Source organism: Brienomyrus brachyistius, chromosome 7, assembly GCF_023856365.1.
Source record: "Brienomyrus brachyistius isolate T26 chromosome 7, BBRACH_0.4, whole genome shotgun sequence".
NCBI lineage: Eukaryota > Metazoa > Chordata > Actinopteri > Osteoglossiformes > Mormyridae > Brienomyrus > Brienomyrus brachyistius.
In genome coordinates, this window is record NC_064539.1 from 27,998,156 (window position 1) to 28,025,677 (window position 27,522).

At 40.1% G+C, this 27,522-nt stretch overlaps 1 protein-coding gene across 5 annotated transcripts in view; it reads right to left on the reverse strand.

The window, feature by feature from the left end:
- The window catches only part of edil3b (EGF-like repeats and discoidin I-like domains 3b), a 125,601-nt gene that overhangs the window by 42,899 nt on the left and 55,180 nt on the right, over window positions 1-27,522 (reverse strand). For all 5 annotated transcript variants that reach the window (XM_049019260.1, XM_049019263.1, XM_049019262.1 and 2 more), the window contains 2 exons: window positions 13,738-13,851; window positions 1,587-1,768 (listed from right to left, as the gene is read on the reverse strand). In XM_049019260.1, the coding sequence (XP_048875217.1) occupies window positions 1,587-1,768; window positions 13,738-13,851 (296 nt within the window). The remainder of the gene's footprint in view (window positions 1-1,586; window positions 1,769-13,737; window positions 13,852-27,522) is intronic.

Here is a 27,522-nt window from a genome sequence, read left to right on the forward strand (position 1 = left end):
TAGAAACACAATCAATGGCGTGTCTTTGGACAGCAGAGTATCCTGTGCAACATAGTGAGGGACACAAAGGTGAACCTCCCCCAACACACAGTGAGCGGAGATGAGGCCCAAAGCACCAAGCAAACGCACCACCCTATGTTACTTTATTTACTGTAGGGATGCAGTTCAGGGATCATCCTTGAGGCTGTCAGAGCTGAAAAACTTCCCAGTATTTGAGAAAACTACTGCCAGGAGATTATTCTATATTGCCTGATACCAATCAAAAGTTAATTGTTCGTCTTTCAACCACACAGACTGAAGAACATATAGAGTTAAATATATAAATATATTAATCTAAGTAAGTAAGTAATCTATTGTCTTTTTGGGATGGACTACGGGGCTCGCAAACAAAAATACAGGCATTGTCAACCTGTACATACACGAAACAATGTATCTGTTGCAAGATTCCTTTGCAATTGCTTTACTTGGAAACATAAGCAACCAAAGAAACAAGTTGAAAAGTAAATGGAGAAACAATCAAATAAATAGTAAATGAGTGAAGCGTAAAACAAATGAGCATAAATTGTAGGCTACGTTTTTTTAACACCATGATAAACACTGCATGCTGACGTCCATCAGGATTCGCCATAGGGTCGACACCTAGTCAACAGTCAGAGGTGCATTCGAAGCTGAGTGTCAAAAAGCATCTATTTCACTGAAATGGACTGCTACAGTATATCTGGCCTGACGCAAAGGCAGACACCTGGTGGAATTCATGCAAATATCCAGGCATATCCTTTGTTGGCCTCAAACAGCACGGCTCTGTAGAGAAAGGCGTCCTTCAGATTACCTGTCGCTGATCCCGGCTTCTCACCTCACTGCATGTGCTAACAGCAGCTGTTAGAGTTCAGGGAGGAACATATGGCTTCGACATGATGCAACTTGAAGGATTTATGATATTCAGACTTAAAAGGTTGCTTTAACTACACCCCGTGTGCTGACCGGATGCACTGACTCCATGTGCCACGAATCTTGGGAGGCTCACAGTTCAGATGTCATAATGAAGAATAAAAAAAAAACTGTCCTAAACTGGTTTTATGTACAAGTTAACTGGTTTAAGACTGGACCACTGTTAAACTGCTAAGTAAATGACATGAATAAACTGCATGTTGCATGGAATTGTAATATCCGGCTATTTCACCCTAATATATCCCAAAATAATAAATTAAAAACTCAAAGAATCATTTCATTATAATTATTATAATGTTGTCACTGGTCACAAAGCTCTGATAAGGGAATCAAAGTTTAGAAATGACCAGCACTGATCCGATCTGATTTTCACACTTAACAAGTGTTGCATGGGATTTGGGATTGCCATTCCCAAAACTGGTCTTTTATTAAAGATTCGATAAATGAAATCAGGATAAGAGAACCTTAAAAATATGAATCCTATAATGATTATGTTATTATTCTGTGCCTCCTATTCAGCTTAGTTGGAACCCCTTTGATGAATCTGTCCATGCTAAACGCATGTATTGAGCATATGCATTAAATCTCATACTGTACTGTCATTCCATGGCAACCTGTTTCAGGCACCCATCTGTTACCTGGATCCAGGGCCATCTGTCGTTCTCTGCTGCACTCCAGGCGTTCACCAAGCCCTTCTTATTGAGTCTGGCAAAGTACGGGTACCACTTCTGCAGGCCAAAGAGGGCTCGGTGCGTAGAGGATGCTGTGATCTGCTGGTTAGAGATGACCCCACCTTCCATTCCAAGCGGGCCAGAGCATTCTAGCAATGAAAGAGTTGCCATCAGATTATAAAAAAATAACAATAATTTAAAAAATGCAGTATTGAAACAGAAATATACCAAAAAGCAACAATCTTTGGTCTTGAAGATACTCGTCTTGAACTCGAAGACACTCATTAACAGTGAGTCCGTTGACAATATTTTCATGCAGCAAATGAGTTTCGGCCTTATAAGTTTCAGTCTCTGGAATGAAATCATCGATCTCCCCATCAGATATATTAAACAATGTTTTACCTGCTGATATAGTATCTATGTTTTCACTAACTGCAAGGGAAATATCTTTGATATTGTTTGCCTTAGATACACATAAAGATACATCACCATTATTTCTCTTGGTTAAACTGGTATAATCATTTTGTGTCATAAAAGTACTATCCTTCTCTTCACTGTCATTGTTCTTCCTCTCAACAAAGGTACCGACGTGGGTGCCTCGGCTCTTTCCACCATTTAGATGATCTTCTGCAATAAAAGTCCCTTTACACTGGCTCCCAAGGAGTTGCTGCTGCCTTGTTTGCAGAGTATTACCATCAACACCTTCCAGCACATTGCCATTAAATACCCAGAGAAATCACTGAACACTGAGGGACGATATCAATCTCCCCCCCCAAAGAACACTGGGCCCCAAAGAAAACGGGCTACCTGCTGAATTTTACACGTAATTTAATGTCCTGAAGGGCCCCATCATTCTGCCAGAATAGCCCAGTCCCTAACGCAGCCCTGGAGTTACACTCGGGACGGGATGCTGCTCCACTGCAGGGCACACGCTCAAAATCATATACTACCTGCATTTCATTTACAAGTCATTAGCAAAGTGCTTTTTTTTTTTTTTAAAGCAAAGTCAGACGGCGCAAAAAGGCTTTGTTAAGGACCCAACAGTGATCCTACAGATCCTGGGATTTGAACCAGTAACTTTCTGATCATAGGCAGAGCACCCTACCCTGCTGGGCCACGTACCGCTAATCAGAGATAGCGATTAGCCTAACTGTGTGTCTCTGGACTGCAGGAGAGAACCCACGCAACATAAGGCGCTTGATCAGCCAGACTGCAGCACGCTTGGAGCAGTTGGGGTTAAGCGGATCCCTTCGCAGCCGCAGTCAGCCATGGGCAAAATACACGACACCACAAATTAACAATATGCCGTTAACCCCTAACATTCATAGTATTTCATAGATCCATAGTACGTCACATTCATAGATTTAGGTGTTTACAATGAACTTCTTGGTAAATGTATTTCTGCTTTTTGCTCCATTCAGGTCAGCCCGTAACATTGCCTGTTTCATTCGGTCAGGTGTCTTTTCTTTCATTTCATGCATTAAACATCGCATTTCAGATTTATGACATGCAAACATGCGAGCTGCGGAGGTAGCTGCTCCAGTGCCGACACTGAGAAGAATCAAGCCGCGTGATTAGGGATGAATACTCCCACCTTCCCTCATTCCCTCTGAGGGGTACAAATCGGTGCCATTAGTGATGAGGAGGGGGTCATCGGCTTTACGACCCTGCGACCGCATCCCACACACACCCATCAATTCTCAGCCTTCCTGCCATCGCTTCCTCCTTCGGAATGTTGGCTTCTGTAATCCAAATTCTACTTAAGACAGTGCAGTCTTTCCCATTCCAACCTGAGCAGAAAATGCCCCAGTTTCCCCAAATAAACACTTTGCTTTGGTTTGCCACTGCAAAGAAAGGCTGCTTCATGTAGCCCTATGTTATACTTATAGTATCGGCTCAGAGACATTTTATCTTCGGTAATAAGGAAGCTGCACTTTCATATTTGGTCCTTCTGACTCCATGGAAATCTTTCTGACCTCGGGAAAAGCCAGCCTCTGCTCGCTTTGTGCCTTCAATGCATCCCTGCATGTCCAGGCCAGTGCACCATTCGTCATGGTGTTTGGAACATGCCTGGTCTTAACTTCAGCTCTTTATCCTACGGGAGGGTAAACCTGAATAAAGAATTACATGTGAGTTATTCTTTACTTCAAGATCCATAGGTAAGTTCATGTTTCTCAAATGGCTATTTTTCCAACTACGTTATGCATTTTTTACTTGTATTTATCTGTTTTCTTTGTACTGCGTGAAGCACCTTTTTCTAGGCCAATACTATTTTCATAAATGTATACATAAGACCGAGTTCCTCTGGCGTCTCAGAGACATTTATTTTTATTTTTAGTTTTTTTTTGTGGATTTATGAAGAAAAACACATTTTTAAACTTTAACAGCTTCATTATAAATTAAACGTTTAAAGCAAACTGCACATATATAGGAACTGTGTTTATTTTGTGTTTATATTTCTGTCACGGTTTCCCCAAATATGCACGGAGGATATGTTACGTACTGCAAAGTACACTGTCATGTACATATTGTTATGTATACTGTCATGTATGCTTGGAATCCGGTGTAAAGACGTATCACCATACCTTTCTGTCTGGCGATATTTTTCATTTAGGGTCATGGATTTAGCCACACTAAGACTTTCATAAGCCATTTTAAGCTCAAAGTCTATATATTTTGAAGCTGAAAGTAGCCTCCAAAGCTTATAAATTCTGAAGGCTTGCCACAAATGCTGACTAACATAAATCTAATGGAATCCGAGATATTTTCGGCCTTAAACCCATTTATAAAGCCATGTGCTCCCAAGGGTGTGAAGCTCAGAGTTAGATGAATGTAGAAAAAGAGGGCGGCTGAAATAACCTGAGCTAATGATTAGTATCTTAGAAATGCTTCAAGGGCTTTGAACCGACAGTCAGATACACTGAATCATAAACAAACGAGGCAACAAGGCGGGTCATGTTCAAAATAAACACGGAAAATTACAACGTTTTAGCAGAGCCACGGTAAATTGCTATGGTCACTGACATGAAAAGCGACACCGACGGGCAGATGTTGGGATTACGATAAAGTGCTTAAAATTTAAAAGTATGAATACAGCAGTACGGCACCTCTGAGTGTGCTGCCTTCTGCATTATTAATCCTTATGTAACATTCAAGAACGAAAACGAACAGAGCAGAGGTGGTGATGGTAGCTGGCCTTGTTTAGCTCAGCTTATAATAACTGGCGAACACACCGTAATGAGCTACCAGAAGGAGGCTGGTAAAATGCTTCACGGTAACATTGCAGGATTTCTTCATTTAATAATGCAGGGGTAGTCGTGCTTGTGTGAGGGGTGCCTAGGTAGTTTTATTAGAAAAAGCTTAGGGGAATATGTCTTCTGGCAAAGCCCGAGCGAGGATCCCAACACAGGCCTGGGTTCTGCGGAGTTCTCCCCCCACGAGGAAGGCTAACACCCTAGCTTCACGCAGAGGATTGCCGGCTGCCCATCAGCCCGCTAACGAGCTCTGATGAATTCCATTTACCTTTTGATCTTCTGTTACCTTCGAGTTAGAGCGTTTTACCACCAGTAGCCAGGCAAGGATTGCACAATATGCAGTACAGTCAGGGAGCCTCAAGCTAAACCCAAAAATGGCATGAATTTTATTAAGGAAAAGAACATTAATATACACTGGTAGCCGAAAATCACGCATTCTGACAGGCTCTGGTTGGTCCTTCAAGCCTCCAGCTCCTGGATGATGGGTGAAGGAAAGATACCGAAGACACTCTACCTTCCGCCGTCAACTTAAGTTAGCCTAAGTGTGTCTAAATGAGCTCATTGTGGCAACAGCCCTGAAAATCACTTAGATCAGGGGTGGCCAATCTTATCCGCAAAGGGCCGATGTGTGTGCAGGTTTTCGCTGCGACTCCCTAATTAGATTACTAATTAGAGGACTGATTGGCTGAAGAGTCCTCAGACCTGGGTGTGAACAGCTGACCTAAACGGTATCCCAAAAACGCTTAAATGCACCGGCCCTTTGCTAGACAGACACTCGAGTCTAGCATGTAACAACCGCCCATTTCTATGGCGTGACTGGGGAGGTGGGGGTTACATTTTTACATCTTATTAGACAAGGTTAGTTTTTTGTGGAGGCCCCTGCGTTTCAGCCCAGGTAAACCCATGCATTAAAGCGTCCCTGCTGTAATATTATGTTACTGTATACATCATAAGTATGACTTTGTCAAGGAATGAACAAAAACATTTTAATAACTATAGGAAGTTGGAACTATACATTTTACAATATACATTCATTCTTTGTAGGACTGCACAGTTGCGTACGCTCAGTTCAAGCTTCAGACAAAGAATTACTAAAATTAAATTTTGGAAGTCCTTTGCCAACACCTTGAGTTCTGGTCTGCAGGGTTTCAGTAACCAACAGTTACAGCGTATCGGGGAACTCGAGGATCATTAGGATCATTACTCGAGGATCCAGCATCATTAAATGACCCTACCTTCACAAATTAAATTGTATTGTATTGTAGTTACTTCTGTTACCTCCCTGGGAAGTTTTACATATGCTACTGGTCGCCCATTTGGCCTTTTCAATCAGGCCCATTAGCCTTCAAAAATACTCATTCAATTCTTACACACTGCAGCCGATTTAGCTGATTAGAGAGTTAATACGTAGGTATTTAGCTTGTGATCTGGCGGTAGCATAGAGCCAAAGGGAAGGATTTGGATATTCACACAATGATGTAGGAAAACCACCAAACTGGCACTTTGGTCACTATTTAGAGTTACCATTTTAAAAAGCTCCATTCATGTTTGTTTTAAGCTTAGTATGTTTAACTTTTTAGAAAATTTCATTTTTGCATTTTTGCTGATGAAAATGGATGCAGGTAAGCTCAAAAATTCATGTTGATCATTTCGCCGCTTACTGGGCTGAAGCCATTGAATGAAGTGAAATCCACACAAGAGGGTCTTTTATGTGACTGCTTTAAAATTATGTTGCATTTTTACTATAATTATAGACATACCCAGGCTCATGGCACAAAACAGCAAAACAACCATCATAAAAATTACATTGTTTATGCTAAACCTCCTAATGGAAAATAACAATGGAAAAATGAAAAATGAAAACCAGAGGGTGGCTATGAATGATCCGCATTTGAAACCAGAAATAAAGGATTAAAGCTGAATTATCTATGTAAGGATTAAGCCAAATGATCTAATTTAGATATCCAATACAGTTTGAGTCCGGTTATATCAGCCAATCAGGAACGCTAGCTGTGCCAGTGGCTACTTAAACCATAAAAGAAGCGTCTGACGCATCCAGAGGACCATGCTTTAACACAAAAACACTTCAACAAAATTGAAAATTCACAACAAACACTAACAGCAAAGACACTGGCGCCATAAGCTGCTATGAGACATATTCTGTTGCTTCTGTACTGGGAGCTAAAATAGCACAGCAGCCAATCAGGAAGAGGGACATGCAGACATAGTTACAGGTATGAGCTTCACAGTTAAACATGAGAAAGCCTTCAGAAGCAGGGCTAGACGTCTTTCTCGAGGCGCAGCGATCTCATATGCCTCATACGCTTCACTGTAAACAGGCTCCGGTTTACCATTAACCAGAAGGGTTTAATAAAAGCAGGGATGAATCCTGTCTCACTGCACAGCTGAGAAGGGAAATGCTTTCGGTCTGATGAAAAAGGGACCGTGTTTGTGAGCGTGTTAACCTCCGGGGGGAGAGCAGAACACAATTCTACTTAAATAAACGGTCTAAGTAACAAAATACTGGCGTACCTCTTTGTTAGGCTCATGGCTTCTAAACAGCTAGAAAGGAAACAATGTATCCAATACAGTTACACAGCATATATGTACATATAACTTAACTGTAAGTTACAGAATAGCTACACAATCCCCCCCCCTCCTCCTTGCCTCACACAACTGTTGACAGTTGTCAGGTCTTCACCTAGATTCTCAGTCTTTTTATCTTTGTGAGGAAGTGAAACATTCTTTACACAGATACACACACACACATACACACACACACACACACACACACATACACACAAATCTATACACAGTAGCCCATACAGAGAGACACGACAGCAATACGAGCTGCTTATATTTAAGTACATAATAGCGAATGACAAGTCTGGATTTTTACATGTTCATTTATATACAAAATGTTGTGTCAGACTCTTGCTTCTCCTAATTATCCCCGATTGCTTTGCTTGATATATGTTTTTTTTTTTTTTTAAATCAGAGAAGTGGAATAATGAAAAGTAGTTGGATATAACTTTAAGAATTTATAATATTTTATATTTATGTTTTGATTATTTAAATAAACTCAGTAGGGCTTATAGGCAGTGTGATTCAGCTATTTTTTCAGGCCTGTTCTCACAGTAAGAATAATTAGTCATACAATTTTATTTCAACACTCAGTACGCATTTAAATAGCCACCAACCACTCATTATGCCCAGCTGGAATAGGTTCTCATTTTCGATTGCCTTACGCTAAATAAAATGCTTTCTGATTTAGAAAGATGGAGGAATGCAGGGCTTCGGTAATACTGTATGGATTAACGATTAATACGACGTGATTGTTTAAGACGGCCTTGTGAATTTGTGGCACACAAAAGTGCATCTCCTTACCTCACCTCTGTACCCAGGCTCCGCTAAGAGGACCTGAACGCCACACTGATTTTTCAGTATGCTGTGGGAGATCTTGATAAAAATAAATATTTTGACAAAAATGGGCAAAAAGTAATGAATAAGTAATGAAATCTACGATTTTCCAAAATATCAATTTCCAACACGCATTTGAATAATTATTGTCTCTCAGTTGTACAATCATGTACTAAAGTTCAGAGGTGGTCTTGTTGTTTTGCTTCAAATCATAATTTTGTATTCTTAGTACTTTTCTCATTTTCTTGCAAAAGCGATATTAATAAACAAGTAAAGTTTCAAAGACTAAATTACTATAATTGCAAAACCATTTGTGTAATCTTCATTTCATGCTTTTGCAGCTAAAATGATTTTCGGTAATTACACGACTTCCAATTTGCAATTGTTACAGTATCTTTTGTACCCAAACAGACACATTTTCTATAGGTCTGCAATGTAAGCATGCTGCACTATGGATTGCTAGACAAATTACTAGAGAAAGTCTCTGGCACCCCAAGCTTCTCCTAACTGCTTATCCGGGGCAGGATCAGAGCCGACTCTGGGCACCACTGGGCACAGTGCTAGGATTCACTGTGGACGGGTTGCCAGCCCACCGTAGGGCACACATACACAGTCACACATCATGGGCATTTTGAAGGAAAGTAATTGGCTTAAAAACAGCTTCTGTCTGAACGGCAGGAGGAACGCGGAGTAGCCACCATAAACACTTACTGCACAACAGAGGGAGAACGAATCTAACTCCACACAGGAAGAGCAGAAGTGCAATTCAAACCTCCAATCCCGGAGGCGTGACACACCAGGACCACCCACTGAGTCAGTGTGTCGCACCACAACCCCACAAGGCAGATCTTAAGGTGTTGCAATTTTAACTGATATCTGCACGTGACATAAACACTATCCTTCAAAACCAGGTTTTATGTACTTATTATTGATTTATTCACCCAGATGTGTTAGTTGTGCACTGTGATCTGTCAAGGGGTTGAAGTTGTGATCCTGTTCTGGCAATGGCTCACAAATTGTAGCTGAATTTGTATGGAACATCCTACCCCTGGCATGTCACAGCAACACTGGAACCGGCAAACATCTTCTTCTCGGTATTGACATTGGGCCAACATTTTTAGGACATATCAACATCAGAGTTAAGCAAAAAACTAAGACAAAAATACACTTCACTCTGCACTGCAACTTCAACTCTTCATCACTGTCTGTGGCTGATAAGCAATTCTCAGTTAAATCCCCCCTTAAGTTCTCAAATGTCCTTGAAGGCTCTTAGCCTCTACCACATGAGGCCTCCCAATTCTAACGGTTGCCGCACAGAACATACCAAATAAAATCACGTTTATTTAACAAACAGATATAGCAGGGATCAGCTATTTAAATAACCGGGTCACAGAATTCGGATCATATGAGCACATTTTGAGGCATCTTGTCATTTAAAGGTGTTCGTCTCAGGTGTGATGTATCCCACCTGCAAAGGAGGCCATGCTGATTGGCAAGCCCAGGGTAACACTAAGCTCTGAAGGTAACAGGCTGCGCTAATGAGGTGAGGTCACAGGTGGTCTGTTTATGGGAGCAGATGGGAGTGGAATCTGCAATGTCAACCCACGTCAACAGGATGACAGCCAAATCCATCGTCACGCCACCCCACATAGCAATATAAGAAACGTCCTCCATATCTATGCGAATGAACAGTCACACAAAAATACCTTTATTTCCAGTAACTGGAACAATGCTAAACATCTAACAATGTAAATGAGTTACAATCATCAAAGTTCTCCTTCAAAACTCATATGCAAATATGACTGGCACACTGAAGGGTGAGATGTGTCTAGGGTGAGCTTGGGGTCAAAGATGATCTAAGGGTCACCGAACTGAATGAAGGAAGCAATTAAGCAGATTCCTCAGGGATGAGCCTGAGATGCCCTGCGATGAGAAGCAGTGACACTCATATACTGCAGAGCAGGGATCAGATGCACAGAGACCCTTTACAGTCACTTCCCATAGAATACAAATGAAATTATGACTTTGAAATGCAATTACCAATGTGGACCCCCAAGATATCATTCAAAGCGAAGGCCAAACGAGAGGAGGACATATGTTCATGCGGATATTGGTTTATCTTCTCATTCACTCTTACTGCAATCAGTCATTCCGATGTTTAAGATCAAGCACTGGACTTTAGCTGAAAGTCAATTATCTGACAGTTGTTACATTTTTTGTTTCCAAAGCAGATATTTTGCTTGACTCAGGTTGTTCTATTTCCCATCACACGCCAGTTGCACTGATGTGTGAACATTTCTTAAGTCTTAGCAACAATTTAGATTGCTATTAACTCAGTCAAATAATGATATGGAAGCTACGGCTGTTCACAGAAGATTAGTGCAGAATATTACAGTAAATCTTTTAATTCTCCACTGTGCAGAATGTGTTGCTTTTTGTGGATTTGACTAATATTGATTATGACAGCATGTAATGAAAAAAATCTTGGCTTTTGTGAGGGACTGGTCTGTGTAAAATCAAAATCACACAAGACATGGCAGAAATATTGTTTAATCTGAAAAATAAAATGTTTAGTTATGTTTTATTTTAGGTTCACCCACATTTTTTTTATTAAAAGACTTGCATGCCCTTTTGATTGTAAAATACTACTTGTCAAATACCATGAGTTTTGATCAAACCGTATGTTATTCTTTCTTCACTCACAGTCATCATTCATGCACGTTTTTACAATCTCTCCAGATGCAGAGAACAAACTAACGATACACATTTTCAGTGCCTTAGAATAAATCCTCCCAGCATCAAAGTCAATTCACAGTGTTCCTTCCCTAGTCTAAAATGTTGTCAACTAAAACAATATCTCTGTAAGATAACTTTCTACATTGTGTTAAAAAACACATTATATGTTTTCTGTTTGACTGCATTTATGGAATATTTTGGTTAAATACAACAAATCAAACTATCACTAGAAGATGATGGAGAGAGAATGAACTTTTGAAAAAAGGAGAGTATAATTACAAAGTAAATCTGCTTTGTTAATTAAATACTAATAATATCTTGTCACTAATGTCACAAAATAAACCTCATTAGCAGACTTGATATTATGTTTCCAATAACAACTAAAACAGAGTATGTCCAGTTGCATGTCTAGCAGAACTTATTTCTGAGTCTTAACACAATAAGTAAAAAAAAATCTGTGTTTGTTCATCATAACCTCATGAGACCCAAATGCCGAAAGCACTCCTGATTAGGAATGGGATCGAGCAAAGAATGAACGAGATTAGCTTTGTAGAAGAGTTTTCTCGAGTGACATGCCTGGCCACAGCTGACTGGCCCAACTGGTTTCTCACTAATGATCAGACAGCTGTGGGACAGAAGGCCGTTAGAACTGTGGACTTGTACTGCGTGCAACATGCATCTCAATGTGGCTGGACATCAGCTAACATTACTGCCGTTTTGACTGATGTCTATTGATATCTGCTCCTCCTCAAATACGCACATGCGCTAATATAGTCATTTGATGCTAAATGCATAATTGATAATACACTTGATGACTATATCGAGAATTTGTAATTGCGTACACAATGGTTTTTTTCATGATATAAGTATATTCATTTGCTGATGCTCTTTGATTTCCGCTTGCACACTCCTGTGTGTTGCCAGGTGCTATGGAATAATGTACTCCGGCTGGCTGCTCAGGTTAGCAATATTTGTACCTTTGGGTCGGTGCTTTTATACTGCTAGAGGAGCAGGGGTAGGACACTGTCGTCGAATCAAGCAGTGAACTGTATAAATTGCATAACTGACATCCCATAGAATCTGACATGCTCCTCTGATACATATACAGACATGTAGCCTATTCATTTCATCTGTAATTATGCTCGGATAATTATACAGGCACATGTCCTATTACAGAGGGTTTCAACCCATTAACTAATCTGATTATTGATACAGAATTGCAGACATTTCCAAAGGCAATTCTAAAATGACATTTCTTCATGGTCCAGAATGACTTTTCTTTATGGCACAGAGAATTCAATTCATTAGAATGTTTTTCAGTTTAACTGCAGTTTTGCTGGAGCTTATTATAAAAGTTGGTACAGTACGTATGTTGTGTTCAAGCAAAATGGAATGCTTTTTTTTTAATCTGCTCTTTTAAGATAGATGCATGCTGAAATAATTAGCCAGCTGTCACAACAACAGGACAACAATAATTAGCTTAGCATAAAATTAAGCTTTATAAACAAGTCACAATGAAGAGCCCAAGATATAATGGCGCCCCCATGTGGCTAGGTTTTCTGCCTGTCTTTAGTTGGCACATCACCAAGCACTCAGCATTGACAGGACTTGGCCCACTGACTGTGAGGAATGAAATTCAGGTGGTTATGAAAGACTCCCAAGCCAAATTACTACAGGTGCCACTAATGCCAAAATCTAGGGACAAAACAAAGTTGGGTGATCGGGATCCAAGCTGCAGAGCTAAACCCAAAGATCGACAAGTTGACAAAACCAAAAGTCAAACCTGAAAACCATTAAATCCAAATCATGGAATCAGGCCTGAGAATTGACAAGGACTGAGAACACTTAGAAAGCCGAACCGAGAAACAAAACGAGGTAGGAAGCAAAGCTCAAGACTACGCAACCAGAAATCTTTAACACAATGAGTGCAGGGGTGAATGATCGTGTATTAACATTACCTTCCGTTGGATGTGGCCATGAGGAATTACAGTGCCAGAGACCAGCAACTAGTGAACCTGTTTCTGAACCAGATTCTTAAATGAGCTCAAAGAAACATGACGATATCAGCTGGTAAATGTGACTAATTATAAAAACCTTCTGCATTTGACAAAGGATAATGAACACAAATATTTTTCCCTATTTCTTGAATGCCACTGACATAAAACTCATAAATCAATTACAAGACGTGTATTATTTTGTATGCTTGTCATGTAATTATATTAACATTATTGACAAAATCATCTAAGTTACAGGAAGCTCTAATAAATACTGCATTATGTAATTAAGATCTCTTGGAAACAAAAGCCTACAATACCGGCAAAACAATATTCACCAAATCAAAGTTTCAGTGAATCAGATATTCCTTTATCTCAAAGACTGACATCTCAACGTCTGATACCAAGAAAATGAAGTGTTAATGAGAAGGGCGGTTTGACATTGATTGTTTACGTTCTTTCAAGGAACACTTGAAATCTCCCTCACTTGAGAATAACAAGTACTGTACAATATTCTGTTCTGCATTCTCAACTGCTCCATGTGATTCTTGGTTAAAGACCAAAAGGGATAAAAAGAGATAAACAGACATAGATGAAGCGATGGAGAAGGCTTCGACTTCACAAAAAGATTGCTGCAAGGAAATTTAACTTGACAGCTACCAGCTTTGAATGCAGAGGGACAAAAACATACAACGACAAACACAGAATACTTACTGTATTGACAATTCCTTCCCATGTATTCCCCAGGACACTCGCAGGAGTAGTTGGCAACCAAATCCGTACAAATCCCACCATTTTTACAAGGGTGTCTCTCGCACTCGTTCACATCTGAAAGGAACAAAAAAATTTTTTTTATATTTATTAAGTGGCCAAGTGAATGATGACAGAATGTTTTTCATTAGATTTTGCATGGGAAGTGGAATGTTTAACATTATGTAATTATTGTTAGGGACACAGTAAAAATGAGATAAAGAATGCTGGAATTAATTGTCAACTATCTATGAGCTGATGAGATACAAACTTCGCTAAGAAAAGTAATTGAAATATATCTTATCAGTATAAATTGTTCTCAAATTTCTTTTTAATGTTTTGTTGTTTACACACTCAGATTAAGCCTGTACTTTACTTCTCTGTACTTCTCTCCTTTGAAGGCACACATACACAAACCTTTAACAGTTTTTTTTTGCTGTTGATAATTATGAGCCTCAATTAGATGCAATAATGTGATGCATACAGCCAAATAATAGATCACTCATTCCTGAAACAGTTGAAAAATGAAGCTGTGTCTTTGTTCCAAAAAGCATAATTATATGATAATTATGCTGTTAAACTGAATTCCTGGTTATACAGGTAGGTTGGAAAAAAATGTTACGTGTTTTGCTGCCTGTGGAGTAAACTGTGCAAACATTTGTTTCTTGAGTAGCAATTCTAACTTCCAAGAGCCAACGATTACCCCCTAGAACCAGAGTTTCACCGATGACATGATCTTAGCCTGCATTTGGAATATTTATTGACCCTACATTGATGGATATGTCCAGATCTTTCTCACCAATCACAGAGCAGCACGTGATCCCCCACCATTTTTTTGACATCTGCATCTGCCTGTGTATTCTGTAATCGGTACAATTCTCCTAAAAGGCTTAGGTTGGGTCTTAATGCCAAAGTAAACCTCTCTCAGGCCCCTCCTGGGGACTTCTTCCCTGTCTATGGCCATGTGCAATTACCGAGGTAATAACCCGTGTGTTGGCCAACTTCCTTCACTTACTGGATGACAAGATTATCTTGGTGAACTAAAGATCCCCAGCTTCTAACACAGGGCCTGGATAAATGATCTTTGCCACATTCTCTACCCCTCTAAATATTTTTTAAATGTACTGCGCAAAGGAACACACCTAATCTGTATACACTGCACTGTAAGAGGAATGCAGACCATTCTTTTGGCCATAAGACACTGAATTCTGCTTAATTTCCCTTCTTGACATTTTAATGCACGGTAATGAACAGCAATTCACAATGTGCGGTTACTAAGGCACCATTATGATTCTTTTTATGTTTAATTATGTAATACGCCATCCACTGAAGTCATGTTCCATAAATGCAGGTCACACTGATGCAAAAGCTGAATCCACGAAGGGCGAAGGGCAGGGGATACCCTGGACTGGGTGCTAGTCTACTGTAGGCACACTTATTGAATGCGCTGGTTTGATTTATGTAGTACTTATGCTGCTACTGCGAACACAGTAACACTGAATGATTCTTTTATGTAGTACAACAAACAAAAACAAATTTATTTTTGTATAGTGCATTATCACAACATTACATTGTCTCAAAGCGCTTTACAGGATCCCCACCCAAAGCCCCCAGTGAGTAAGCCATAGGCGACAGTGGCAAGGAAAAACTCCCTAGAGTTAGAGTCTTGCTAGGGACCAGACTCAAAGGGGGAGCCCAACTTCCAGAGTCAAATAGAAGAGATGGCTAAGTGCCAAGTCACACTGTCCAGATCATAAGATTTGAGACACAGTCGGGGAGCAGAGAGGTGATGACAAGAAGTACACATTAATAGCATAAGAGGCATGTTATGCGACCGTTATGCGAGTAAGTTGTAGACCCCATTGTCTATGCAGTTATTATTCTTAAAGATAACTCCTCTGACAAAGAATGGGCAATATTCTTAAAACAGTAAAAACAGAAATCATTTTTTTACACAATCAAATGGGAAAACAAGCACAAAACTGAAGGCATGAATGTATACATACAATCTAGAATGAGAATGTCTTGCTGTTTTATTGGCATATTAAGGATTATCAAGAATTTCAATCCAGTCTGAAAATGAGCAGGCCAACTGTTCAGTGGTACATGTAGGTGTCTTACTTCAAATTCCCTCCCCAACAATATATGTATGTTCATTTTTAAAATGCTGTAGGGTCATAGCAGAAAATGTGATAACTTCCCATGGTCCTACCTGCTTGGAATTCCACATTAGGGGACGAAGCTGCCTAAGTTAGGAATATTAAAGGAAATAGGGCATCGCTCTCTAATGAGCTTCTCAAGATGAAGGCAGAGTTTTGAATCCCCCGAAATTTGCCTTTCCTACAGTAAAAGTACCACTGTAATGCAGGAACGCCCTAAAAACAAGAAGAATGTCCTTATCACACAAACTATGCACACTGCTGCATCTCTGCCCACAACATAAGAAATGAAGCTACAAATTATCTAGGACTTCATTAAAGGACGGACATTGTGTGACTGACTGCCTTTGGTGAATTTCCATAACATACATGTTTCATTCAGACCCATTGCCATAGGTCTATAAAATGAAGCACCTCGCCATGCAGTCAACTTCACAAACATTTGCGAAAGGATGAGTCTCTCTGAAGAGCTCAGAGAATTCAAGTGCGGTACGTGGTAGGATGTCACCTTCGCAAAGTCAGTTTGTGAAATTTCTACCCTGCTAGATATTCTACGGTCACCTGTAAGCGGAATAACTACAAAGAGGAAGCGTTTAGGAAGGACAGAAACTCTCACAATATTGTGAATCTTACAGTAGTATTTGTTTACATATTGTTCAGTCACTTCCATTCATTTTGTGATACATTCTGGTGTTATGAAATCACTTTAAGACAAATATGTTTGGACAAGTAGAGGAGAAATTAAATTATAGGTTAGCCTTGGGCGTGTTTGAAGGTGCACCTGCCTCTCTTGTTTTCCCTCCTCAGTTGATTTCTAGCTGTTTTCAGATCACAAAGCACAAAATGATATTGCCTGAATCTTTGATGCCATGAAATGTTTGTTTACATTTCGCTGGTTGTGTTACAGGATTCACTTTGCTTTGTGGGCACTATATTGGGAAGGATGGAGGGAGGAAGGGATAACAGACAGACAGACAGATGGAAAGATAGAGAGATGAGTCCTTATAAAGTTCCTTTTTTCTTATGTATTATTATGTATGTTTCCTGTAATTTCCATATTCCATCTATCCATTTTCTCACAGCATATCCAATTTAGGATCACAGAATTCATTTCTGGTAGCATAGGGCACAAGGCTGGGATAAAAAAAAAATCCATTTACCACTTTATGCAATTGTTTTATGAATAAATGTTTTACTATATCCATCCATCCATCCATCCATCCATCCATCCATCCATCCATCTTCCGTCCACGTGAGTGGTGCAGAGTCACAGGGGGCTGGGAGCCTGTCCCAGAAAAAGCAGGACACGTGGTGTAATTACACCTCCTGCAGTGACGCAGCAGGTTACTCAGACGCCTGGACGTGCTGTCTCTGACTGTCTCTGACTGTGTCTGACTGTGTCTGACTGTCTCTGACTGTCTCTGACTGTCTCTGACTGTGTCTGACTGTGCGCGCATCACATGTTCTGCCATGTTTGCTGGGGTTCTTCCTCTGGGTGCTGCAGTTCCCTCCCAAAGTATGAAAACATAAAATCAAATGCTTACGGCTAAGAACAGTGTTTTGGGACAGTCTCAAGGCTCACTGCAACTCTGTAGTGATTAAGCATTTTAAAAAAAGGATGGACAGACGGATGGTTATATTTTTCCTTAATCACACTTTTTAGATTTTCCTGGTCTTAACTCATTTGGGTATGGTACATTTATCTAGGAAATAACTTAAAAGGTGATATTTACTCTTCAAGATCTTTATTTAACTGAAATTCTGTACCTTTTTAATGCATATAAAATGTTACGACATTCTGAACTTGAAATTCATCGAGGATGTATCTGTTGAAGTCTGATTCATTTTAATATCTCGCACATCTTATTATTTTCAATGATAATTTGTGTCAAAAATATTTGTCAAATACTTTGATTTTTGGGCCTGGCACAGAGTCCAACCGAAAAGCGCAAACACCCTGTGTTTATCCTCTCTGCTTCCCCCGAACGTGAGCGCATTAAATTCTCGCTTGCCAGCGTCTCCAAATTCCCAGAGGCCTCTGGAACTTTCCGGAGGGCTGCGAGTGAGTGTGGCTGCCTTTCATTGTCACGCTTCAGGTGCCGCGGTTCACATCAGCCCCGCTCAGCTGTCATGGCTGGAGAGCCGAACTCTGAGAGGCGGACGGCCGGAGTCAACTCACTGCTCGGCCCGGCCAATCACACGAAAGCCCCGGGGCACTGGGGTATAAATAAATAAATAAGGCGCCCAGCTTGTTTAATCGGTCCGGGGTGTTACCGCGGCGATCTGTGCAGGCGCTCGAGCTGAATCAAGCCATCGCCGGTGCTAGTCACGGATTCAATTGTCTGATTTCTGCCCAGTGAACACACTGTCCTCAGCAGAGGCCCTCTGGAGATCTATTCCTGACAGCCGCCACAGCGTGCGCCAGCAATATGTTCAAGTACGATAGGGCTCCCTCACTCTTAACAAAATTATTATTTCAAATACTGCGACTTCTTTGCAATAAAGAACGCACTAAGTCCCATTATTACTGTTGTTCCTAGTCTGCCGGCTTGAAGGTTACATATATAGGGCTATAAATGGCATTTGTTGGATGCTGAGGAAAAAAAGGTACATGAAGATGTTTGGGAGATTTATGGGATGGCTTTAGTTAGAGCGCTGTTACATTCACAATAAATCCGGGCATCGCAAGCTAGATGTGGGTTTCAATCTCCAGATGTCATGCTTGCAACTGAGAAATATCTGAGCAAGGAAAAGCCTGAGTATGTTTGCTGTTCTAGCTAAGATCGGAGCTTGAGACATGGACCAGAGAAATCCATCTGAAAGCATGCAATGCAAATGTCAATAAATCTTCTGCCACTTTTTCTCCATCCATCCATCCATCCATCCATCCATCATTGGATTTATTTGTCTGTCTATTCATTTATTATTGTGGGGTGGGGCTCATAGGTGTTACTGTAATTTCTTTTTTAATCACTCATTCTGTTTAATAAACGATCCTTATCCTCGACTCCATATGCATCAACACAAATTACAGTTTTGTGCTTTGAACAGATTTACTAAAGTTACTCAGCCCATAGCTCTGTAGTGTAATATGCCCCTTAAATAAGCAGCCTAGCGAGTAAATACTCCACATTCTTAATGACTGTACCATCTACACCCCAGATATGACAAATAGTTATGTCATAGTGCAAGAAGAAGAAGGTACAGCTGTCAAACTGACTGAAGTGTTACCTGTTTGAAAAAAAAAAAAAAACAGGGATTTCTTTTATTTCCCATGAAGCCATTTTCATAGGTGCTGATGCAGTGGAGGGTCACAGTGAGCCTGGGGCCACCCCAGGGAGCTGCTGACACTGGGGACAGGATCTATGGCAAAGCACGCACTCTCACAGCAAGGGCATACTGGGGATGCCAGAGAGCCGAGCCGTCGGCTTTTCTGCCGCGGGAGCAATCCCAGGCGAGCTGGGGAGAAGCAGCAGGCTTCACACGCACAGAACCTGGGGCGGGAATTGAACCCGCATCCCGAGAGCCGCCAGGCCGCCAGGCGCTGACGCCGCCCACATTTTCTCCTTTCGCTTTCCGTTCACCAAAACATAATTTACCGAGTAACAAGGGCTTGTCAGTAGAATCGTTCCTGCTTAATAGCGGAAATCAGCCACATTCAATAGACTGCATTTTGATTAATGAATATGTCCGGGGTCTAATGAGCATGTTTAGAGCTATTAACCTGCCTCTGGTTTACTTTCTTTTCAGGCAAGCCTTCATTACTAATTAACCTTCAGGCACAGACCCTTCTCCATACTCCATGTACTCACCGCCCTGTAAATACTTCTTTGATTCCATTGTCTAGTAGCTAACAACAGCTTTACCAAAGAAAATCATGTTACAACTATTAATTCAGTCTTAATATGAAGCGTAGGGACATAAACAGAAGCATAGCATAACATAGCATAACACAGCACAGCATAGTACAGGCAGTCCACAGGTTAATAACGTCTGACTTACTGACTGACGTACTCATAAGTACGAACGGATTACCATGAAGTCCATTACAATAAAAATTCAGGTTAAATATAATGGTTCAAACTGTGACACTTGTGAAAACATGTGGCTTCAGCGGTACAATACAGTATCAAAAATAGTTACTTTTATTATTACTCTATAATTATTATTGTTCTTATGTACTGTCTTGTTATTTTTCCAACTTGCCTACAAATTTTACTTAAATACAGACTACAACATAGTATAGTATAGTATAGTATAGTATAACGAAGTGCTAAATGCATACTAAACGAGTGCTTAGATAATGACATGAAACTCATAGGCATTATGACTTTACCAAAGATGCCAATGGTGCTGCATTACAGTGGCATGACCTGGGTTCTGAAAAACATTTAAGCAATGACTCTAAAATCAAAAGAAAGAAAAAAATCCTAAGTTATGCTGCAGTAGAGTCTAAAGTCTGCTATATGAACAGTATCCCTGCTCATCTTAGGAAGCAAGTACTCAGCATCATCAATGTACCCCTTACCTCACACACTGGCATGATGCAGCGCACCAGCCCTCTCCACAGCTGTAGGGCCAAGAAAACATATTGGCACAGAAATGAAAGGGTCTGTGTTTCCTTCAGAAGTAAAGCCTGGTCTTTTTTAACTAATGTTTATAAGAGTTCTCCTGCTGATTCAGCATGCTGTACAAAATGCAATTTATATATTTAAGCCTATTGATTGAATTTCCATCATGAATTGTAAGTGGGGCATGCTTGTCCTATTTCTTCTGAAATAAACACTAAAAATGACAAACATAAAATGCATTTTATATGTTAGAAAGAAGGCTAATGCAGTTTGTCTATGCTGGAAAAGGTAAATCAGGCGCGTGGGGAGTTATTACCTTAAAGAAGACAGCTGATATATCTGGTAAAAAAGTCTCCAAATGGTTACTGTCAAGGATCATGAGAACAAAACAATCTCTTCTAGACATGATCAAAAGCTTGCACTGATTAGCCTTAGCACTCAACTACAATCTTGGAAAATACCTATAACTTCCAAATATGCAACAATATGCAACTTGGGTTGAAGTATTTCTGACTTTTATTGCTAATGCAGCATCAACTATATCAAGCATAATACTCGTTAAAGAACACGGATAGCAAATGCAATACTAACAAAGTTCCCGAAAAAGCTGATTTGACTTCTCAGGTTCTGATTGACTTTCCCATCCTTGCATTTCATAGTTCCCAGTGGGAAGCGTAGTATTGACATGCAGTCGTCTTTGTGCGTTTTCTAAGAGGAAAAATGGGAATGAAGTATAATTCCAGGTATGCAATCAGTGCTGCTGGGGCAGCGCCATCCGCGTGTCGTGCTTTAGGACAATCGACAGAAACTCCCTAGAGTCCAGTGACCAGACTGCTGGCATGAGCTTAGCCGGGGACATCCGGCCTACTCTGGGCTCACACAGCAGTTTGCTGCAGCATTATAACTTTCGCTTTCATTTTTAGAGAACCTTTCAGATGTACAATAATATAAGAAATGAACAGCAGCATTGATCAGGTCGATGGGTGCAGGCAGGGTGGGGACCTGTTACAGAGCCCAGTGACAGGGAACTGCAAATGTCAACCGTGGGACATGGAGACCGGCCTTGCCTCGTTTCGCCACATGATTCTTATGACTGGAAAGGGGAAACATTCACGACCTGCTTTCCATTTATAGCAGAGATCCCATTTATAGCAGAGATAAGCCTTTTCCCTATGTGTGTTGACTTTTGATCTAACCGAATACTGTATAATAACATTTTTAATTTGAAAGGCTTGACAGACATTGCAAAAAAAAAAAAAAAAAAAACTAATATTATGTCATATTCATTAAATCAGAGATAGGCCACTTTACCTGAGGAGTATTTCAATACTCACCTTATTTAAATTATCCCTTGGAGAGATAAATCGCCTGGGTTTTTTTCAGATGTAAATACTGGGGTCACATTCTAGTCAGCAGAAAAGCATTATCTGAAATTGCTCTGTGATGTATATATTACATGCATATTGTGCAACAGTGGTAAATATTCATGAATCTGTCAGTTTGTCTGTGAAACAGAACACCTGGCTGCTACTAATTATTATAAATTCCTGGGTAATGGAATTTGGGTTTGTCACATTAGTAAATGCCTGAAATTAATTAGAAAAATGAAAGGTAATTTCTTTACGATATTTCCCTCACATTCTTCAGCTGGGCAAACATAATTATTGTTTACTAGAGGCAGGCGCCTTGCAACCAAGAAGAGCAGATCCCTCGCAGCTCAGCCCTTCAGCCCTGAGTTTTTGGGCTGGTTATACAGTGAAATACGTCGGCCTGTTTTTGCCTCTTCGACAGCTGGGAATCCCAGGCATCATCTCGTCTCACTACATTGACAGCAATTATCTTTAAAAAGGTCAAGGGATCCCATGGAAAAAACCTCAGCGAATAGCTCGTGTAGGAGCTATGGAGAGCACGTCATATGCTGTCAACCTGCAAACACCGCATGCTGTGTCGACAACAATAATAATAATGGTTGTTGCTGTTATTGTTGTTGTCATCAACACCATCAACATCATCATCAACAACAACCTCTTAGATCACCACAAGCTTGTGTTGTACTACACAGCTGTGGAAAGAAATGAAGAGACCACAACGCGATTTTTTGTTTCACTCATTTCTTAATTTCTGGGTGTGCATTTGTGAATAATATATTGTTTTTTGCAACCTGTAGCCTGGTTCTTCCCTGGTTCTCATTAATAAAGGGCTTCATGGGACTTCAGTTCTGCTTCTAGGAGTCTGTTATGCACTTCACACCTGCACTTAATGTTTCCCTTTCTTTTTGAAGGTCTCTTCATGTCTTTCCTTCCATTGATGAAAAACTGTCGGATAAGTTATCGGTCGTCTCTGGCATTAGGAAGTCGCTTCCTCCCTTTACCTGACTGTTGTATGGTCATTCCCAGTGTCTCCTGCTTCACCCTGATCTTGTGAACTGCTGTCTTAGAGATTTTAAACCTGGAAGCAACCAGTCTACCCTTCTGCCAGCAGAACCACGATTAAAACGATTTAAAAATGCATGAATTGTTTAAAAAAATATAGCGGCCTCTTAATTTGTTTCCGCCACTGTATATTTGTGTTGAGGTTTGCATGCAAAAAATGTACTGAAATGTGCCAATTGTTTTTCTTTTCTTCTTTATAAACACTTAAGGCTTTTGGTGAGTCTATCTTAGAAAGCACAAGACATGACACTTCCTGGACGGGACAGTGACCCATCTCAGGCCATGCAAACGTGCACACCTCAGCAAACACATGCCATGGTAAACTAACAGACACTGCTTTCCCTATAGCCTTTGGCCTGTGGAAGAACCAAGAGGAAACACTCGCATGGAAATGGACCCCATAATAAAGACGGGTAGAATCTGAGCCCACAAACTTGAAGATATAAGCCTTTGAGGTAGAACACTGCCATTCTCTGCGGAGTATTAAACCACGTCAGATTCTTCTTGATATTCAACCTGATATTCTACACCATGACATGTCGAACACGATTTGACTGCTGTCATTGTGGTGTATTTGGGCTCAGCGGGTCTCCAAGTGAAACAGCCTAGCAATTAGATTAGTCACAGCATTCACTGAGACTTCGGCTGCTGTCAGTCCGAATCTGCGGATTTTCTACTCGGCTTACAGAGTGATGCGTAAAGTCACAACTTATACCATATGACTGCCCAGCTGCTATCTGAATTCTATAGCTAAGCATTGGATTGCTTATTGCATTGACATCGCTACCTCCACAGACCCGTCTAGGCTTTACACACTGGGATTCAGTGGAACAAATCAGACTAAGTCATTCTGACCTTAGATCCCTACAGTAATAACCTCTCCAGGAACATCATCTGACTTGGCATTATCCACGAAACAAAAAAGAAAGACATGCTTTTCTGAACGGAATTTCTGCAAACACCAAAGCAAGATAAACCTGGAAAAATGAAGTACCATTAATTTAGAAGAATGAGATTAAATATTATTTCCTTCAAATACAAGGCCTATGATCAAGCATGGATATTGAGGCACTCGTTAAATGCGACTAGTGTTCATGCGAGACTGTTGAGTAGAGGTTTTAGGACCAGTTTGGAAATCTAATGAGGGCAAACCGTCGAGCACTTACTGTATCACACTTTCCAGGCAGATTGTGGACATGCACAGAACAGCTGAAACTCGAATCATTGTCTTTGAGAGATTCACCATGCAGATTACCTGGTTCACAACAGTTACGGCATTTTCATTGATCAATTGTGTATTTTAGACACTTGGGTTCTCATACAACAGAGAGAACTGGTCAATGCACAAAAATTGAGCTTAAATGCTTTGTAAATACATAAATCCACACACAACTGTCCTACTGTATAAAACAATGTAACATATTATATTATGTTATATTATATTATATTATATTATAATATATTATGAAAAGTGATTATCACTTCATATTTTTATGTAAATTAGCTTACATGTGATTCAGAATCAGCCCTTAATATATTTACCAGTTCTTGTTATGAATAGGACTGAGTATAAAGAAAATTATTCAATTTTATTTGATATGAATGATGGAGTCAGTTAACTCCCCCCCCCCCCCCCCCCCCCGGTCACCTTTATCTCTCTTACGATGACAAGCTACACTAGTACTGCTCACTCTGCCCTTGGGTTTGCATCAAAAGCTGACGGGCCTCTTAAATCAAGCCTCTTTCTTGTTTATCAGCAGCCTTATGTTGGCAATGCCAATGTTTTAAGGTCGTTTACTGTGGTCACATTAATTCTGCCCAGGGAGAAGCACTGGGAAATTAACTCGCTCTATTCCTTTGTGCCAGAAGACTGACAGTTCTGACAGGAAGTGCATCACTGCGGACTCAGCAGAACGGCACTTAATTATCGGCACTGACTTTACTTATGTATTTACCATTTAGAAAGTTAACCGCGTGGCTGTCAATTCTGGCTTAATTACTAAATATCTACTGACGTTAAAATGGAGGGTCTGTCTCGTAATCACGAGCTCGGGGGAACCAGCTCATTACCTGGGAAGAGAAAAAAAGAAATTGCCACAAATATTTATGGGAGAATAACTTAAATATAGTATAGTTAATGTCAAAATTCTCACTACGCAGCTCAGCCAGGGACCCTGGAGGGTAGGAAGACACAAAACTTATGCTAAGATGCTTATTGCTGCGTCGCACGGCTAACACTCATGAAATCTCCATACGTATCAACAGAATAGCGGTCATATAGGAAAACTAACATATACTGATCATTTTAGGCTCGGTCCTGTGTAACTACATATACAGATATTTTGGCATTTTACACTCATTACCGTACCATGACATTTCAGGCACTCATACATTTCAATGACCAACAAATCCGATAGCACTGTACTGGTAAGCGCATTGTTTACAAGGCGTGGGAAAAAAAATAGGGGTTTCAGCAGGGAAAGTGCAGACAGCCAGCTTGTCCTGGGTCCCGCACATCATTACCGGCCCATTGTATAATTGGGCACACAGCTTCTACTGTATGCCGACTGCGATATGGGCCCAGCATCCCATGACCCTGAGACGAACAATTAGAAAATGCATGAATGGAGAATGCCAGGTGATAACTGGAGTTACCTAACTGCCCGTAAGTGTGCGAGTGTGAGTGACTGGTGTTTGAGCGTGCCCTGCGATGGGTTGGCGCCCCGTACTGGGTTGTTCCCTGCCTTGCGCCTGTAGCCTCTGGGATATGCTCCGGACCCTCATGAAATTTTAAAAGACTAAAAATAATAATTATTATGTCATTTGGCACTTAACAGTTTTTGGGCGACAAAGAAACAACTGGAGAAATGTCACAGCTGGTTTCTGTGGTAACCGCTGTGTCTCCTCATCTCCATGGAAATACTGAACGCAGTAAATAATCCTCTGCCTCTGCTGTACCCAGGAATGGTCCCTGTTCAACCAATCAGGGAATACAGGGAATCCTCTAATCAGGGAAGAGATTGCATGCCTCTTACTACAAGTGACTGATTTTTCTCTCTGTCATCACACTCAGCTGCGTAAATGACTCTATGGTACACGTAAGTTCACCTTTAATTGTACTACGTTATACTTGACTGTATCTAAACAGGCAGAAATCCTACACAAAACATTATTCAGAGAACATGATAATCTCTCTCTCTTTCTCTCGCTCTCTCTCTTGCTCTCTCTCTCTCTGCTTGTTTTATGCAAAAGCAGAAGTAAGCACAGACAGGCAATCTCAATGCTAAATAAAAAAGCCATTTCTTTTTTTCAAAACTGCAAGGTACTTTGTGTAATCTGTGAGAAATGCCATATATGCCTGTAAACGTATGTCATGTAGGTGCCTTTAACCCTGGCTCTTTTGATATTGCTTGTAATTTCAGAAAATAGGGCATTAAATTGCTACTTATTTAAAGGTTTTCTGTACTTCGTATTATTACCGATAGGCCAGTCCCATTTAGCAGTAAGTAATTTAAATTCATTTAATCAAAAAAGTGTCAGGAATAAAAAAAATAAAAATATAATGTGCTTAGAAATGCTAAAACCGCAGCTTCATAGAGAACAGAGTTGTATAGCTAGCAAGTAAAGGTGTATATATGTATGATATTTTTCAGATATGTGTAGAAGCTTAACTCTTGACTATCTTGACGGGATCTCGCTGAATGAGATATTGAGGATTACCATCGTGCTGCCTGCATGAAAGCCCACTAGGGCAGTATGTGCACATGTTACTCAGATATAGATGAGAAATATATATTTTACTGAATTTTATAAATAGCATCCATAACGATTAGCTTCAGGGCTAAAAAATAAAGCATCCTGCCATTTAGGGTGAAGGTATGTACATCCTACATCTTCCTTTCTGAAGGAACACAGACAACCAAGCTGAAGATGTACTGTAGAATAACACCTCCAATGCACTACCAAATTAAATATGCTTCAGGTTTGGGCAACACTTAAAAATCAGATTAAGAGCAATGTTTAATTAGCACCATATTAGCCTAAAAAAATCATTATAATCATAATATATACTGCTACGCTTCAGTTAGCTTCATATTAGTCAAAGCAGGTTCACGCAATTAAGGTCGCAGAAACCAACTCATGATTAAGAAATTCAATCTGCACTAAAATGTAACAAAGCAGAAAAATGAACAGTGTTCTGAGAAGTGCTTTCTGAGATTGTTAGCAATTCACTATCAATATATGCATTAAAATACAGTTCATACAAAAAGTCATAAGATAATTTCCTAAAAGACTTTTGATATACAGTAGTGATTACTGTGATTTTGATATATAGTGTAATTGTTATAATTATATAGCATGGATTAATTATACAATGTATAATTAGAACCTGCATGAAAAATATTACAGAGGCTTTTTGTAACATACTGAATGGTTGATCATGTAAAGCATAAAATAATGTTTAAAGTTTTGCTTAATGTCTAAGCAGGCTAGTCGTCAAGGTACCAAGTTCATTAGAACAGCATAAATTATGTGCCTAAAGTTCTCCTAATGCAAGTTTTCCAGAAGAAAAGCCTAGTTTATCAG